Raw genomic sequence first — 18,420 nt, 5'->3', positions numbered from 1 at the left:
TTTTAATAAATCTGCAAAAATGTCAACAATTCTGTGTTTTTCTGTCAATATGGGGTGCTGTGTGTACATTAATGAGGAAAAAAATTTAACTTAAATGATTTTAGCAAATGGCTGCAATATAACAAAGAGTGAAAAATTTAAGGAGGTCTGAATACTTTCCGTACCCTATATATATATATATATATATATATATATATATTAAAGCTGAATTTTCAGCATTATTTCTCCAGGCTTCTGTGTCTCACGATCCTTCAGAAATCATTAGAATATGCTGATTTGCTGCTCAAGCATTTTTTATAATCTATATTTTATTATTTATTATTAAAAATGTGTGCTCTTGCTTAATAAAAGTATTATTTTCTTTAAAAAAAATAAAGATCTTACTGACCCCACACCTTTGAATGGGTAATGTATATGATGTGTTATATTATTATTAATATTTTGTATATATTTATGTGACATTATGGATAATATAAATATAAATAACATTATATAAATATATAACACTATATATTAAATAACAAACATATTATACAGAAAATAATATTTGTTCCCCCAAAACGGTGTTTCTCTGTGTCCACTTATTATCTAGTCATGTATGTTCATGGCTTTCTTCTTACAACAGAAGAGATTCTTTGGCGGTGTGTGTTCAGGTAAAGGCTTGAGTGTTTTGTTAATCAGTGACCTGGCTGCATTCAGAGGGAAGGGTAGGTGGTGTATTTGAAGCGGCGTTAAACATTAATGCCGCCACACCTCTCCCCCTCTCCAAATTAAGCAAATCACCGGGCCACTCTGGGCAGGAAAAGGAACACGCGTCATAATTGTGTGACATTTGGGTAATGACCGTTCTGACATTTCAGACTGACACCTTCTCCCTCTCGCTTTTTCTAGCCTTTCTTTTCCCACCTTTTTGCGGCAGAGGCCCATGTATTTAAAGGGTAATGATACAGACTGACAGCTTTACGCTTTAAATGAACCAGTGACACACACACACACACTCTTGGGATTCTTCTCTTCTGTTGGACTATAGAGCCCATCTCGCCTAAGATGCCATCAAAGGAGAAAAAGAGATTAGATGACCTACGTCATGCAGCCACTAACAAAATATTAACAGTGACTCATCTCATGATAAATCAACATGGATCTATTGAAAGTATGGTTGGTAACACTTTAGATTAGGAAACACATATTTACTATTAACTAAGAGTTTTCCCCCAATAAACTCCTAATTTGCTGCTTGTTGATAGGAAGTAAGGTAGTTTTTGTAGTAGGTATGTTTTAAGTATTGGTATTGGGTCAAGGGACATAGAATATGGTCATGCAGAATAAGGCATTATTATGTGCTTAAGTACTGTTTTTAAGTACTAATAAACAGCCAACATACTAGTAATATGCATGCTAATAAGAAGCTAGTTAATAGTGAATAGCCTAACCTAAAGTTTTACCGTGGCGTTTATAAGAAAAGTGTGTTTCAGTGTTATCCCCATTTTTTTGTCTGGATGGCCCAACTAAAGCAGAAATGAACAGCCTTGTGCGAGAAACCTCTTTTTATAGCATTCTACAGTCGATCTGTAAAGTGTGTGTTTCTTGGCCAGAATAATGTGCAAAGTGGTCAAGATTGTATGCTGCAAGTCTGTCTATGGACTTCCCATCAACTCATGCTCTCTGCTGTGCTTGGTGCTGAAATTCTCCCATTTTGATTCACATGAAAAAAAATCCAACACCAATATGTCATTTGTTGTGTCACAAACATACACTGCTTTGTATTCTTGGAAGCACCTCACATTTATGCAAGGCTGTAAACTCCCCCAGTATCATACAATTTAGGTTCTAATGTTTCTGTGCACACTTTCAAAGACTTTCCACAGCCTGAAAATTCTATTTCATTTTATTATTTGTTTATTTGTGTTGTAATCTAATTTTGGTTTGTTTTAAAAAATACAATTATTTATATTTTATTCATAAATAATACATTATACTCTAGCATGTTCCTATACTGTTATACTGTACCGTAATTTGGAATAATTTTTTTTTTTTATGTTTTTGAAACAAGTCTCTTCTGCTCACCATGGGTGCATTTATTTGATCAAAAATACTGTAAAAGCAGTAATATTATGAAATATTATTACCATTTAAAATAATTAGTTTCTTTTTGAATATTTTGAATATTTTTGATTTATTTCTGTGAGCAAAGCTGTATTTTCAGTAGTCGTTACTCCAGTCTTCAGTGTGACATGATCCTTCAGAAATCATTCTAATATGATGATTTGCTGGTCAATCATTATTATCATCATTATTTTTGGTTCTCATTCATTAGTTATAGTTCTTAACAGTTTTTGCTGAATATAAAGTTCAGTGTTTCATGTTGTATTTCAGTGTTCAATGTTTCAATCAGCATATTAGAATGATTTCTGAAGGATCATGTGACACTGAAGCCTGGAGTAATGATGCTGAAAATTCAGCTTTGCATCACAGGAATACATCACATTTTAAAATGTATTCAGATAGAAATCAGCTTTTTTAATTGTAATAATATTTCACAACATTACTTGGTGCCAATTACCAACCATTTGGCTGGTTTTGGCTTCACCAAAAGTAGGGGGAATGTCGGAAAAGTGCATAGATTCCGTCTAGGCCTGGTCATGACCTTTAATGTAGACAGCTGGCTTAATATTTGTAGGAATTGTCAAAAGTAAGACATCTGAAATGCAAAGCCTTCTAATGTCAAGACATTAAAGACAGAAAAGCAATGATTGTTTAAACATCACATGCAGGTGCAGAGGAGAGAAGCAAGCCTGCAGTGCTGTGGGTCATGTACTTCAACATGAGGGACACATCAGCCCTGGACAGCAGCAACTACAGCCTGCCGAGCAACGTTCACGTGTGCACCGGTCCCGATGGCAGCCTGTGCAGCGACTACTCCATTAAACTGGCGAGTCCAGCAGAAGGAGGCAGACACTGTGTTCATTGGATCAGAAATTGCTTGCTGCCTCAATTATGGGATGTTTAGTCTTTTTTTTTGTTTCTGTGTTCATTTCCAGGCTGAATCCGTGTTTCATCATATCCTCCCTGATGAAGAGTTCTGTCCGCCCGCGCCCAACCCAGAGGACATTATCTATGACGGCGATGGTCCGCAGGCCGAAGGGCCCGGCTTCGACGAGAGTACTAACACAGAAGAGGATAAAAGCCAGGCAGAGGAAGAAGGTGCCGCCCATGAGAAGAGTCCATCGACTGAGAGCTCTGAACCTGCAGAGATGGACAGTGTTACCCAGCAGGCACCATCGGACACGACCCCACCCTCTGAAGAATAACCCCTTTAGAGACGCTTGTTCATTTCTCCACAATCACTGAGCATTTGGAATCCAATCTTCAATCATCCAGTTCTCAATCCTGTTATGTTCATCAACCCTTTTTTTTATACATTTTACGTGCCTTTCTTTTGCATTTTCACACGCGATACAATACATTATACTCTAGCATGTTCCTATACTGTTATACTGTACCGTAATTTGGAATAATTTTTTTTTTTAATGTTTTTGAAACAAGTCTCTTCTGCTCACCATGGGTGCATTTATTTGATCAAAAATACTGTAAAAGCAGTAATATTATGAAATATTATTACCATTTAAAATAATTGGTTTCTTTTTGAATATTTTGAATATTTTTTATTTATTTCTGTGAGCAAAGCTGTATTTTCAGTAGTCGTTACTCCAGTCTTCAGTGTGACATGATCCTTCAGAAATCATTCTAATATGATGATTTGCTGGTCAATCATTATTATCATCATTATTTTTGGTTCTCATTCATTAGTTATAGTTCTTAACAGTTTTTGCTGAATATAAAGTTCAGTGTTTCATGTTGTATTTCAGTGTTCAATGTTTCAATCAGCATATTAGAATGATTTCTGAAGGATCATGTGACACTGAAGACTGGAGTAATGATGCTGAAAATTCAGCTTTGCATCACAGGAATACATCACATTTTAAAATGTATTCAGATAGAAATCAGCTTTTTTAATTGTAATAATATTTCACAACATTACTTGGTGCCAATTACCAAACATTTGGCTGGTTTTGGCTTCACCAAAAGTAGGGGGAATGTCGGAAAAGTGCATAGATTCCGTCTAGGCCTGGTCATGACCTTTAATGTAGACAGCTGGCTTAATATTTGTAGGAATTGTCAAAAGTAAGACATCTGAAATGCAAAGCCTTCTAATGTCAAGACATTAAAGACAGAAAAGCAATGATTGTTTAAACATCACATGCAGGTGCAGAGGAGAGAAGCAAGCCTGCAGTGCTGTGGGTCATGTACTTCAACATGAGGGACACATCAGCCCTGGACAGCAGCAACTACAGCCTGCCGAGCAACGTTCACGTGTGCACCGGTCCCGATGGCAGCCTGTGCAGCGACTACTCCATTAAACTGGCGAGTCCAGCAGAAGGAGGCAGACACTGTGTTCATTGGATCAGAAATTGCTTGCTGCCTCAATTATGGGATGTTTAGTCTTTTTTTTTGTTTCTGTGTTCATTTCCAGGCTGAATCCGTGTTTCATCATATCCTCCCTGATGAAGAGTTCTGTCCGCCCGCGCCCAACCCAGAGGACATTATCTATGACGGCGATGGTCCGCAGGCCGAAGGGCCCGGCTTCGACGAGAGTACTAACACAGAAGAGGATAAAAGCCAGGCAGAGGAAGAAGGTGCCGCCCATGAGAAGAGTCCATCGACTGAGAGCTCTGAACCTGCAGAGATGGACAGTGTTACCCAGCAGGCACCATCGGACACGACCCCACCCTCTGAAGAATAACCCCTTTAGAGACGCTTGTTCATTTCTCCACAATCACTGAGCATTTGGAATCCAATCTTCAATCATCCAGTTCTCAATCCTGTTATGTTCATCAACCCTTTTTTTTATACATTTTACGTGCCTTTCTTTTGCATTTTCACACGCGATACCGGTTTTATTTTGTTACTGTAAGCTGTTTATGTATTGAAATTTTTTCTAAAATGTATTCACACTTTTGCATGGTTCAAGTAAGGTGCTTGAATTATACTGTATATTCTGGAGTTATTCAGACGACTAAGATTAAATGATTTTGGTCACATGCAGGACCAATACTCTTATTTTGGCTGCTGCTTCAAATCTTCAAACCTTGTATTTCAGATGTCTATTTGAATGCTGTCTGTCTTTTCATTCGGCATTACGTCTGTTTTGTGTCGTCGCTTCCAAATATACGCTATAAATGTATCATGGCTGCTGGTATTAAATATTTAATTGAAGATGTATTTTAGTTCATTATTTGTACCGTCAGCCACACTGCAGGATTGAACTTCACATTGTTTGTCACTGATACAAACCGATTTCAGTGCAAAACTCCAATGTAAACTGTGACGCCGAGCATTAGTGATGCTCTCTGAGTGCGGTTTACCTGCCATGAAGGCGAGGTGAGGAACGCTAGCAGGCGCGAGGGAAGGAGCACAGTTTGATGACATTTGGTTTGCACTGCCATGGCTGAACAGATGGCTCATTATGGCTGCGAGTGCGCAGTCGTCCCTCACAGCACTTGCTGCCTTTGTTTCCCTGGAATTTGATATGGGCTCTGCCGAGAGTATTTACTCACTCTGGAGGGGAAGAATTACTGCTGAACACATGGCCCAGGTTAGTCCCAGACCAGAGGAAGTGTGCTGATTCTTTCCAACGGCTGGGAGTAAGCACAGCACTGACGAGTGTTTAGAGTCAAGTCAAGAGTGATGTGTGTCACATATAACCCAGTCTTCGGTTTAATTCACTCATTTTGTATGTTGTATAGGCTTAGAATGCAGAATGTGATGTGTTTTGAAGTGATGACGGGGGTTTTCTAAGAAAATTTCTCCCAAAACTTTTAGGATTACTTTATTTGAAAATGAACCAGGGCTGTAACCTCTATTGACATTGCGGGACCACCACAGGGGGGCATGTGCCTCCTATATTCAGATTATTAAATTAAATAAAAAATGAAAGTACTAATAGTTATTTGTCATTAGTAAGCCTGACACAAAAGCAATACATTATTTCAACCCTGTTACTGTAAGTTTGGGATTTATACATTTAAATTTAAATAATTAACAGAGTTTATTGTGCGTGGTAATAATCAGTATTTAAATTAGTATTACAATAGCACATGAAATTTCTCTCTGACAATGTGGTTTGTGTCAACTTTGTTTCGGGGTTGAAGATCAGTTAAAAAATGTCTATTAATGGCCTCCGCTAGCAAGCATCATTGCACCGCACAGTATTATTCACAAGTTGTGTTTTGATGATTAAAGAAAATGTGTTTATCCCTTAACAGAGTTGAACTATCATGCTTTATGAAGTTATTTATCATTAATAACCCAAAGCCTGACCTTACAGCACAACTTAATTTCAACCCTGTCACTGCAAGCTTGGAATTAATGTAGAGATTTTAATAGGTAACTGAGTTTATTTAACCTTTTGATAAATTGCACATTATGATTTATTATATTAAATATTAATATAAATATTACTAACTCATGCCATTTTTCTTTGAAATGTGTTTTGTCAACCGCTACATCCAAAATGTTCTTGAGTTGATGATCAGTGCAAAAAATGTCTAATAATGGCGCAGCTAGCAAGCATCATTACATCACACCGTATTATTAACAGGTTGTATTATGCTAACTGAAATAATGTTTATTCCATAACAAGTTGAGCTATTAAGCTTGATTAAGTTATTTGTCCTTAGTAATGCTAAGCCAGACCCTACAATACTACTTTATTTCAACCCTGTTACTTTAAGTTTGGAATTTATTTACATAAATTTTAATAGGTAACTTGAGTTTATTGTGCTTTGGTAAAAAGTGCACATTACAATGTATTTAAATATTAATAACTCATGCCATCTCATTTGAAAGACGTGTTTGTGTCAACCCTGTTACATATACATGTTTCAGGGTTGAAGATTTCAGCGCAAAAATGTCTCATAATAGCCTGAGCTAGCAATCATTGCACCACGCCATAGTCACAGGCTATGTTCTGGCGATTAAAAATAGTGTTTATGCCATAACAGAGTTGAATAGGGGCAAAAACTAATAGTTTTTTCATGTCAAACCATTATGAACAGAACATGGGGGACAAGACGAATTCCACATTTTCGCCAAATCATGAATAATGCATATTTAAAAGAAAAAAATGACATAAATTGTGAAAGCATGGTATTTTTAATTTCAATAAAAGTTCAATCTATTTCCAATAAAGAATATACCTTCCAACAAAACCATTTTAAAACCTTATTTTTTTTTATTTGCCTGTGCTCTAATTAAATCTCTCAAGTAATGTAAGTTCACTATATCCTATTAATTCATGTGAGGACAAACAAATGACATAATTTCCTGTGAGGGACCTACCCATATTTTCCCTCAAGCAGAGACAGGAGAACTTGGGGTCTCAAACATGCCCTTATTTAGGTTTAAACCTATTGAGTGTCCATATATCTGCTTCATGCCCTGTGATCGATTTCCTCAATTTTCATAATTTCATGACAATCCTTTATCTCCAGCATTTTGGTTTCATCTCATTGTTTTGGGGGCATGAGATTATTTTCTTCTCTCTTGAGTGGCCTGCCTGCTCAGTAGCATCATTGGGAATCAATTTTCTGCATGGAGAGTCTTGACATTCAAACGCAAAAGGGTAAAATGTGCCACAGGCAAGACACCTAGCGGGGGCCACGTTTCTCCGGCTCTGTGGGGTGCATTCAGTGAGGAATCTTTAGGGACTTACTCTGAGGAGTTGTAAAATGTTTCTCCACAAATTAAGGATTGACACACAAATAGTTTTACTTCGCAGATGCCTCTGGTTAATTAAGAAGGCCGCTTAACAAGGTGCTGTCCAAGAGGTGTAATGTGAGGGAATGCACTTATCTGCTCAAGACAAATAGACTAACAGCAAATAATGCAACCATACGGAAGACGTTTCTTTATTTAGTTTATAGTTGGAGTTGGACAGATTGGTGGTATAACAGTTATGCCAGGTTTCAATCAATCAAAGTAAATATCACTTAGTGTAGGGTTATTTCTAGCCAAGCTGTAATTTTGTGAACATATGCAAAACCCCCCCAAAAAAAGAAAAGGTTATTTAACTTGGCTTGCAATGAAATTAGGCGTAGCACGATAAAGCAGTTGGCATTTTATTCTAAATTGGTTGAAAACTACATTTACTCCACCATCAATTCCATCACAGAATGCTGTTAAATACAATTCATCAAGCAGTAATTCGCTTATTTATTTAAAAATGTAAACATTTTAAAATGGAAAAGTGTCCTTTTCTAAGTCCACAGCACCAAAAAGTCCCCACAGATGAAGAAACGCACATACAGTATATCTGCCACTCAGTTGCTTTAATGTGTTTTTACTGACATCTAGTGGCTACATTATGTCAATACATAAGCTTAATGCACATTTAGGGAGCGTGCTTCTTGGAGTCGTTTAGTTCTGCTAATTGAATTCATTCATTCATATTCTTGTCCATACAACGAAATATCTATTTTTCACAATGTTTAAAGCGAAAAAAATTTATGAAATAAATAGCAATACATTACTTAAATCCTTTAACTATAAATAACGTCCTTTGTAATAACTTAATTAAATTATTAAATTGATAACTATTTTTAAAATATAATTTCATTTAATGTATTATCATATATGGCTGCATTTCAAGGTTCTTTATTTGTCATATATACATATTACTAGTGAAATGTTTTTTGTTTTGTTTTTTAGTTCGCCAGTGCAAAAACAAACAGAACCAACAGCCAATTAAGGTTTTGAAATTTGAGTTTGAAGGCAAGATTTTAAGTGTGTGAAGATTATGAAATACTGTTCTGTCCATTTTCTGTTCTAAACATGGACGTATCGTACTGGGGCCGGTTGCATAAAAAGTTTAGACTAGTCTTACAGAGTTAGCCATCAATTTTTTTTTCTTTAAGACTGGTCATATGTATTTAATTCTGTTACATAAAAGTGTAGATTCGTCTGAATTGAATCCAAAAAATAAGCCTGATTACTGCTTGGCTAACTGCTATTGGTTCGGCTAGTTCTTAAGACACTGTCTTAAATGTACAATTACATGTCTAGGTGTACTCCTGGGATTACCGGGCTCGGCAGATAATGTTGTTAAATAACATGAAACTGTATGTTAATGCCCGCTATCATTATTTAAGGTGTTGCAATTATTTTGTATCTCAATTTCTGACAAGAACGAGGCAGGAGAGGTTTGAGGGTCTCACGAGTCTCTACCTATATATACCACAACATCAAATGAACTTCACCGGAAGTTTACGAGCTGGCTTATCTTAATGCGGAAGTTATAAAAGAACGCTCCGTGCATATGGTCAATACTTGTGTGCTCTTTGAGAGACTTTTTCCTGTGCACTCAAACCCAAAAGCGCACATATACAGGCACCTCTGAAACAGAGCGCAACAACAGAATTGTGTTATTTTTTACGCTTTATTGTACATAAATGGCCAAATATATACAAAATGATGTAAAAATGCCTGTCTTCTTGGCAAGTATTCACGTAAACGCAGTCGGTTATATATTAAGGGAATGTGAACAGTTGAGAAACAAAACTAACAGGATAGTAGCTCTATGCACAAGGTCTTAAAGAGACAGCAGCCTAATTAAACCTGCTGCTGTCTGTGTCATTACTGTTTATTTATGCAGTGAAGACCATCCAATGTTATTTTACAGTTGAATAGATTATTCATTTTCTTTAGTATTCTGTACCTTACTGTTAGAACTACCTGAAAAACATATAAGCACTGTTAATTTCATTTGCATCTTGTTATTGTATTTGTGTTATTGCTTGTCATTTATTTATTTGTTCTTATTTTATTACTGATTGTTTACTTGCCTTTTTTAGTTAAATTCAGAGTTTGTTGCACAACAAAATTAGCCCATAACAATACCTAATGTGCTTTCATTAATTAGCCCTGTATCTAATTATTATTAATATTTAACATACACTGGAAAGGTTTCTGTGACCTCTCATGAGATCTCTATATTTATTTCCAGAACATGATGCATGATGGGATATGCACGAGGGAGAGAAGCAGCAGTGGCTCTGGTGTGTGAGGCTGAACTCTTGTATGAGTTTGTAATGGTTTTTGTATTCTTTGCACTGTTCTAAACATTAATATTTTATGTGCAGCAATACTCAGGCTCAGTTGCCTTACACCTGATTTTAAATCAGTTTTTCAAACGTTATGATTTAAATGGAGATGATTGTACTGAGAATAACTTTCATATTTTCACCACTTTAATATTTTTTCCGCGTTGTTTTAATGTATTTTAAAGAGTGGGCAGTCAAAAATGCTGGATGATAGATATTCTTCATTCTTTCTGACAAACAACAAAAGATAATGTGAATTACAGTACAGTATGTACAATGTTTTCTAAATGTTTAAATTGCAGTGTAGAGCGTTTATTATAAGGGGGTAGAATCCACAGCTCAGTACTCACTACTCACTTCTCATGAGTACTTTTAAATAAGCTAATCTTTTACTCTTACTCAAGTAGTTTTTTGGACAAGTACTTTTTACTCTACTCATATAGAGTAAGATTTTATAGTATATACTGTACAGAGTATATTTTTATATTGAGGATATTTTTTCAGTACTCTTTCCACCAGGAAGAACTCATTGATGGACTGCAGAGACGCTATCAAAATAAAATTTGAATAATTATGATGCATCAAGAGAGAAAAATTTATATCGATATGAACAATTATCCCAAAGAATGCAATATAAATATTTACCACTGCATTGCTTGTTACTCCAACTTCATTCCTCATAGCTGCCATTGCTCAGGTCACACAAACCATGTTGTAGGATGCAGGTTCAAAAGGCCATTAAATGGTTGTAAGTCATAAATCTAAATTGGATGAGACATGTTTTGAGACTATACACATCACAAAATGTAATAACAATGCAAGTTAGTTTATGTCTTGAACTGAACTGATGTATGTATGTATGGTTGCAATATATTAACAAGTACCCACCCTAATGAAAATAGGGTTTTAGCTTAATTTCTCCCTAATGTCATTCAGTCAATATGACTTTATTCTGTGGGGGAAAAAAAGATCTGATTAACTGACTGACATCATTCTTTCCAACATTTCTGTATGCCAGTCAAGAAAGCAAGCCACATGGGTTCAGAACGACATAAAGGGGAGTATAAGATGACAGATACATTTTTATTTTGGGGGTAAATCATCTATTAACAAGCAACCACAGCGACCTTGATTGGCTTAGAATGCATTTTCAAATCCACATTGACTTTAGCTGCATTCATCGTGGGGTATTTAATGAAAATGGACTTTTTAAACATCCGTCATATCCGTCAATTTCTGGTAGTGCATTTTAATGATGTTGAAGTAGGGTATGGGCATGTTAATACCGTTGGCTCAGAATGCATTTCCAAATCCACACTGCATTGTGCTACATTTATCATATTTTAATGAAAATGCAATCCCAAGTGTCCTATTCGTTAGTGTAAATGCTTTTAAGAGTAATAACTTCTGGTTATGATGTAATTGCAGTTTGAATTGTGATTAACACGACATGTCTTTATTACAGGGGTGTCCAAACTCGGTCCTGGAGGGCCACTGTCCTGCAGAATTGAGCTCCAACACCAATTAAACACACCTGAACAAGCTAATCAAGGTCTTACTAGGCATACTAAAAACTTCCAGGCAGAGGCAGGTGTGTTGAGGCACGTTGGAGCTAAACTCTTCAAGAGAGTGGCCCTCCAGGACCAAGTTTGGACACCCCTGCTTTATAATGTCTTGCATATATCCTACACTTGGCCAGTAATCCCTTTTTTCACTCAAGTCTTATATTCTCAAAACATATTGTGGCCAAAATTTTGAAACTGTGCATTTTGACTCTTTATTTTAATAATGAGGACACAGAAATCATTTTCTGTGGTAACTGACATGATACCAAATATGTTTAACTGGAATATGCTACACTCAGACATTGGGTGTATGTTAGAAGCTCACCAGAAAGATGTAGCACTTCTTCCTTGTGCTCATGAGCTCCAAATCGGAAGGTGTGATCACAGTAGGGCCTTTCGCACCGCTTTAGTTCCAGAACTAAATGTACATGAGATCAACCATGTTTCAGGGAAACGATTTGTAACTCCTGACACGCTGTCCAAGATGCCCTGTATGAACAATGCAACAGATGCTGAATCAACTCTCATGGAAGACAAAAATATCTACCTTGCCCAAATAAGGGAAAGCTTTCCAGCTTCAAAGAGCCGACTGGACGAAATTCGACAAGAGTTAAAGAAAGACACTTTATGCTTCCAAATAATGAGGTTCCACGAATACGGATGGCCGAGAACAGTACAGGCAGATGACAAACTCAGACCTTACTGGTTGTAAAGAGACATGATTTTCATCCTTGATGGAGTGCTTCTACATGGAACAAGGTTGATAAACCCTGCCTCACTCCAAAGATCAATTCTGGAAAACATTCATCAGGCACACCAAGGACTTGAGAAATGTCGCCAAAGAGTAAGACAGTCTGTGTGGTGGCCTGGCAGCACACCAAACAGTGGTGCAGCAATGTGATGAATGTAGAAAGGCTTCCACTATGGCTGTAGAACCACTATAACCTACAGACTTCCCATCTTATCCATGGCAGAGAGTTCAGGAGTTTCGAAGTTGTTATCTGATTAGTTGAATTATACAGGATTTCCGGCAGATGTGTGCGTCGCATTCTTTAACGTTCCGCCTGGAAACAAAGATGCCTTGTCGCCAAACCCCCTCATGTTAAAAGAAAGCTGTCGTGTTTACAACTGTGACAGTGAGCGCTTATCAGGATCAGCTAAGCGCTGGATTTTCAAAAGTATGTGAAATATGTAAAGTTCACAGCATAGACCAGGGCTCCTCAAATCTGGCCCACGAGATCCACTTTCCTGCAGAGTTTAGCGCTAACCCTTATCAAACACACCTGAGCAAGCTAATCAATGTCTTCAGGATCATTAGAAAATCACAGCTAGGTGAGTTTGATCAGGGTTGAAGCTAAACTCTGCAGCGCATTGGATCTCCAGGGCAAGATATGAGGAAACCTGGCATAGACTCTTTAAAATACATCCAGAACATTTCCATGCCCCTAAACATGACGCGGCACAAAACAAAACGTGATTGGTTGCTTTACATGTCAATCATATGGCCTCTTGGGCGGTCCTTGGCCGTTCAAAGCGGCCAAGGTTCCAAGCCCTTCTGCCATAGGTCTGAACTGAAGGTTTGGCTACGCGAGACTAGACACTCATAGTTCAACAGCTAGCTTCAAGCCCACAGCCTGCTCTACCTACCAGACCGGGAACTTACACAAGATCGGGGCGTTTGTCAGTACCGCCAAGCCGAATGGATCTTTAGCTTATGGCCAGTGAACACAGAGGCAGAATAATCCTCTCACTGTGCCAGGAGTGCTCAGGTAGTCCACCCTGATCTCCTTAGCGATAAAAAAATGAGATATAGAGAGAAATGTGTTCATTTGATTGGAAAAAAATGTTGAGACAAATGTGTTCATTTGAATGGAAAAAAGAGGGGAAAGTATGTTCATGTAAAGATGGAGAAAATATTCCAATGTTAGTAAAGCAATAATTTTCTTCTACGTTAGATAAGCATGTCAAGTAAAGAAATGAATATAGTTACAATATGATTTTTTTGTTGTATGCCAGAACTGTTAAATACTGGGGGGTTTTGAGGTTCATTGTTTGGGAGAGATATTGTGATATCTGACTGGCGAGATCGCTACTGAGCAAGCGGCAACCTTCCGGTCTCTCTCTTGAACATGGAAGTGACTTAAAATGCAATTCATTGACTGGCTGATAGAGACTGGCTCCAAAAGGGAGTCAATCCCTTAGACCCCCCCATGTTAAAATCCCCAAATTTACCAGAGAAAAATTTTTTTACAGCCTGGTATAAAAAGTTGTTTTGATCTAGTTAGCTAATTTTGCCCTTCATGACAACTGTGAGGGGGAATTTTTTTTATAATTCATCTTTTTAATTATATTGAGCCTTAAAGTTCTGCATAATTAAGGGCATGGCCGCTTGAGTGACAGGTGGATTGCCAATGTCATGACCATTGAGCAAGGCGGGCGTGGTTTCAGAAACCAATCACCTCAGCTCCACCCACATCCCGCCTCTTTACCCATTTTTGATTATCTGGGAGCGACGCGCTGCCGAGATGACGATGGCCGGCTCCGCCCACTTTAGGCTTCAAAAATGCTCTTCAGAAACTTACGGGTGACGTCACGGACACCACATCCATGTTTTATACAGTCTATCCCAGTGGTTCCCAACCCTGGTCCATGGAGGCACCCTAACACTGCACGTTTTGCATGTATGTAGGGTTTTTGAAAATGTTGTCTTGTAATAAATGTTCGTTTTGACTGACGACTCGTTTCGAATTTTCTATAGACTCGTTCACTGAAATTAAATTTTGATATTTACGCCATGACATTGCAATTTCAGTACTGGTTGAAATGTTGTACACAAAAATCTTATGCTTAGAATGCACGCTGCCCTCTTGACAAGTGTTACATCAAATTCTGTGGCCATCGTATTCTGTGACAGTAGTAGGCCATGTTGCCACTGTTTAGCTTTAACTCGATCACACAGGAGAGTTGGGTATGCAAACAGTGTAAGTTATATGAGTGCACTCCGATGCCAGTCTGGTGTCGTGCTGTGTAGAAACAGATGCGCCGATTGAACTGTGCAAAACAGGGGCCAGTTGCCCCTAAAACATAGCCACTATTTTAAGACTGGGTCTTAAGAACTAGCAGTAGACAAGGGGTCGTACCTCCGACATTCAAATTAGACCAATCTACCTTTTTGTTGTAATTGAATTAAAAAAGTTATGACCATTCTTGAAGAAAAAAATTAGATGACTAACTTTTTAAGACTAGTCTAAGCAGTTTATGCAACCGTCCCCAGGTTTATTTACATCAAGAAACATGGTTATTAGACAAGCCGAGTGCTTTGCATTCTCTATTCATCATGATTACTTTGCAATTGTTTTTTAATATTAATTGTTCATTGTAATACATAGCCTATATAGGCTATATACTGTATACACATCCCATGGAAATAGCTGGTCATTTTGACATATTTGGACAAGCAAACACTCTTTTTAAATGTAAATTTTAACAAAATTTAACAACAAACAGATCAGTCACATGGAAAAATTAAATATATCTTATATATTTATTACACCTATAATCCATAAAATTACAATAAGATGTTCAAGATTGTCCGTCACTGTACAAACCAAAACAAATTGTTTTTTTAATGATGCTATGATATTATTACAATGATACTAACAATATATACAGTATATATATATATACATATATATATACTCTGTGTGTGTTGTGTGTGTATGGGGCACCGTTAAATTAAATGTGTAAGAAAAACAGATCACATTCTGTCAGATTTAACTAACTACCCAAACAAATACATTTTGCAAGATTTACCTAAATAAGCTTTATGAAATTTGTTTTATTACTATATACTATATCAAAATAAAAGACTAAAGCTAAATCTAAATGTTTCATCTAAATGGAAATCTTGTAGTTAAATCTAAATGTTAAATCTAAAAACGTATCTGAATGTTATAATTAAATGTTAAATCTAAATTTAAATGTTAGGTGTAAATGTTAAAACCAAATCCTAAATATAAATGTGAATCCTATATGTAAATCTTATATCATATATATACCGCTGTATATATATATATATATATATATATATATATATAAATAAACATACCATTCCAAACCTATAATTTTACGTTTTAAATGTTAAATCTAAATTTTCAGCTAAATATTTAAATGTTTAGCTAAACATTTAGAAATCATCCAAAGAAAAAAAGTGAAAATATAGCTTTATAATGATTTTTTACCATCTATTTTTCTTTTTGAAAAGCCTCACCTATATACGGAGCCACATATGGTTGCCCTTTGTAGAAGAATGATTTCAGTGTAGCTCTCAGCATTCTTTATTCACATGCATTATGGGCAATTGTGCAGCTACTGTTTCTAATCTGTTATACTGAAGACATTTGACGTGTGTATTTGTGTGTGTGTGTGTGTGTGTGTGTGTGTGTGTGTGTGTGTGTGTGTGTGCATAAGGAATGTGCCTCTATGCGGATTTGTAAACAAAACAAAAAACAGAGACAGAAAGAGAAGAGTTAAAGCTAAACTGTCATTAAGACTGTGAGAAACATGTCTATTGTTTGTCAAAGTACTCTAAAATTGTGCACGTTTCTCATCTATGTATTTTTTCATGAAGCCCAAATCACATTGTCTCTGCATAAAAAGGGTATCGCACAATTTATTTAAAAATAAATAAAAATGTAAACATGACAATGACAGATTTTTGAAATGTCTAAATAATAAATCAGGAATGATGTTAGGCAGAATTAAAAATAATGAAGGTTCATAGACTACATGTTTTTATAAATTCAGTCATACCAACTGTACATTCTGTAACAACACTGTTCATGAAATAATCCAATCCCTTGTCTTATGCAACCCACTGATGCTGAAAGAATCAGCTGTCAGAGGACACTCTGTGTGTGTGTGTGTGTGTGTGTGTGTGTTGTGTGTGTTTAAACTCATTGTCAGTATAATCTGACAATGACGCAAAACAATAATCCAGAACCAGGGTTATAGGGTTAGTTAACTAAAAAATAAAAATAAAACCATTAAAAATTTTATATGAAATGAAATAAAATGAGATATATATATATATTTACACACACACACACACACACACACACACATATATATATATATATTTGTCTCTGCATAAAAAGGGTATCGCACAATTTATTTAAAAATAAATTAAAATGTAAACATGACAATGACAGATTTGTGAAATGTCTAAATAATAAATCAGGAATGATGTTAGGCAGAATTAAAAATAATGAAGGTTCATAGACTACACGTTTTCATAAATTCAGTCATGCCAGCTGTACAGTCTGTAACAACACTGTTCATGAAATAATCCAATCCCTTGTCTTATGCAACCCACTGATGCTGAAAGAATCAGCTGTCAGAGGACACTCTGTGTGTGTGTGTGTGTTGTGTGTGTTTAAACTCATTGTCAGTATATATAAAAAGAGAAGTGACAAACAAGCGCAGAGGAGAGAGCGAAACAAAACACCGGTCATGAGTTAGAAGTACAAAAAAAGAAAAAGGTAAAAGAAGTACAAAACAATTGTATTCGTCTGAAAGAAGAAAGTCATCTAGGATGGCTTGAGGGTGTGTACATTTTGTGGGTAATTTTAATTTTTGAGTGAACTATCCCTTTAAGGTTCTTCATGGAACCACAGATGCCAGTAAATAATTATTTTTTTGAATAATGTTTAATAACGTCATGTTTCATCACTGGATGTAAAGAATTCAGCCCGGACAGCTCCTGATACTGTATTGAGTGGGCGTGATCTAACAACTCGGCAAGCAATCTGATTGGGTGACAGTAATGTGGGCGGCACTCGGCTCGGCTAATGTCCGTCCTGTGCACTGAAAGCTCTCTCCTCCACATCACGAGTAGACACGCCCCTTATTGCTGATTGGCTACAAGTTTGTTTTGCTATTCGGCCCGAATCAGTTTTCTAAAGTGTTTTTGAAAAATCCCATACCCTACCTTTAATTTGAAAATTATGGTGATTCCTTAACTATGGGCACTTTTGACTTGATATATTACTTAATTAAAAACATTTGAAATGTACATTGAAATTCATGGGATAATGATTGTATTTCAGACTGACTATACACATTGTTTTTCATAAATTCATCATTACCACTGCACACTGTTAATTCCACCTCAGCCATTTATGTTGCAGTAATGACGCTATTGAACCCTTTTAGGGAAAAATACTTCCAGTTGCCATGGACTGCATTATAATGTAATTTTACATTTTTGTTTCTAAAATTCCATGAGCACGAGTTGAAGTTATCTTGCTGTGGTAATGATGACTGAAAAAAAAGTCCTTCAAGGGGGAAGATATTTTACAGAAGGATATTCATACACACAATCAATTTGAAAATGTAAAATTTTTTGTCAATATTTATTCTCCCGTAATGAACTGTTCTGACATGACAGAACAGTTCATTTTTAGTGATTACATTTTATTAAATGTTAAAAAATTATCTTTAAGGTATGTTAATAAGGTATATAACCCATTATTTTCCCCTTCTACATTTATTAAAGTTCTTCTTATTATTTAAAAATAAAAGACAAATATCCATAGTTACAGAGACACCCATGAGCATGTTAAAAAGTAGGTCATCGCTGGAATATGAGTAACCATGTAATTATTATTTAATGACATTCATTCACATCAGTATAC

General features: G+C 36.3%; 2 protein-coding genes across 2 annotated transcripts in view; both read left to right on the top strand.

Moving 5' to 3' along the window:
* The window catches only part of LOC107587276 (rab proteins geranylgeranyltransferase component A 2-like), a 55,656-nt gene extending 52,205 nt beyond the window's left edge, over positions 1–3,451 (top strand). The window contains exons 14-15 of the mRNA XM_016274993.1: positions 2,775–2,932; positions 3,042–3,451. Coding sequence (XP_016130479.1) covers positions 2,775–2,932; positions 3,042–3,311 — 428 coding nt within the window. The 3' untranslated portion in view covers positions 3,312–3,451. The remainder of the gene's footprint in view (positions 1–2,774; positions 2,933–3,041) is intronic.
* A 763-nt stretch (positions 3,452–4,214) lies between these two features.
* Positions 4,215–5,281, top strand: LOC107587299 (rab proteins geranylgeranyltransferase component A 2-like). Its single transcript, XM_016275014.1, has 2 exons — positions 4,215–4,425; positions 4,535–5,281. The coding sequence occupies exons 1-2, from the start codon at positions 4,306–4,308 to the stop codon at positions 4,802–4,804; spliced, it is 390 nt and encodes a 129-aa protein (XP_016130500.1). The 5' UTR covers positions 4,215–4,305; the 3' UTR covers positions 4,805–5,281.
* The last annotated feature ends 13,139 nt before the right edge of the window (positions 5,282–18,420 follow it).

The sequence above is a fragment of the Sinocyclocheilus grahami genome, unplaced genomic scaffold (assembly GCF_001515645.1).
Source record: "Sinocyclocheilus grahami isolate Dianchi unplaced genomic scaffold, SAMN03320097.WGS_v1.1 scaffold91.1, whole genome shotgun sequence".
Taxonomy (NCBI): Eukaryota; Metazoa; Chordata; class Actinopteri; order Cypriniformes; family Cyprinidae; genus Sinocyclocheilus; species Sinocyclocheilus grahami.
This window is presented reverse-complemented; position numbering and strand designations above follow the sequence as displayed.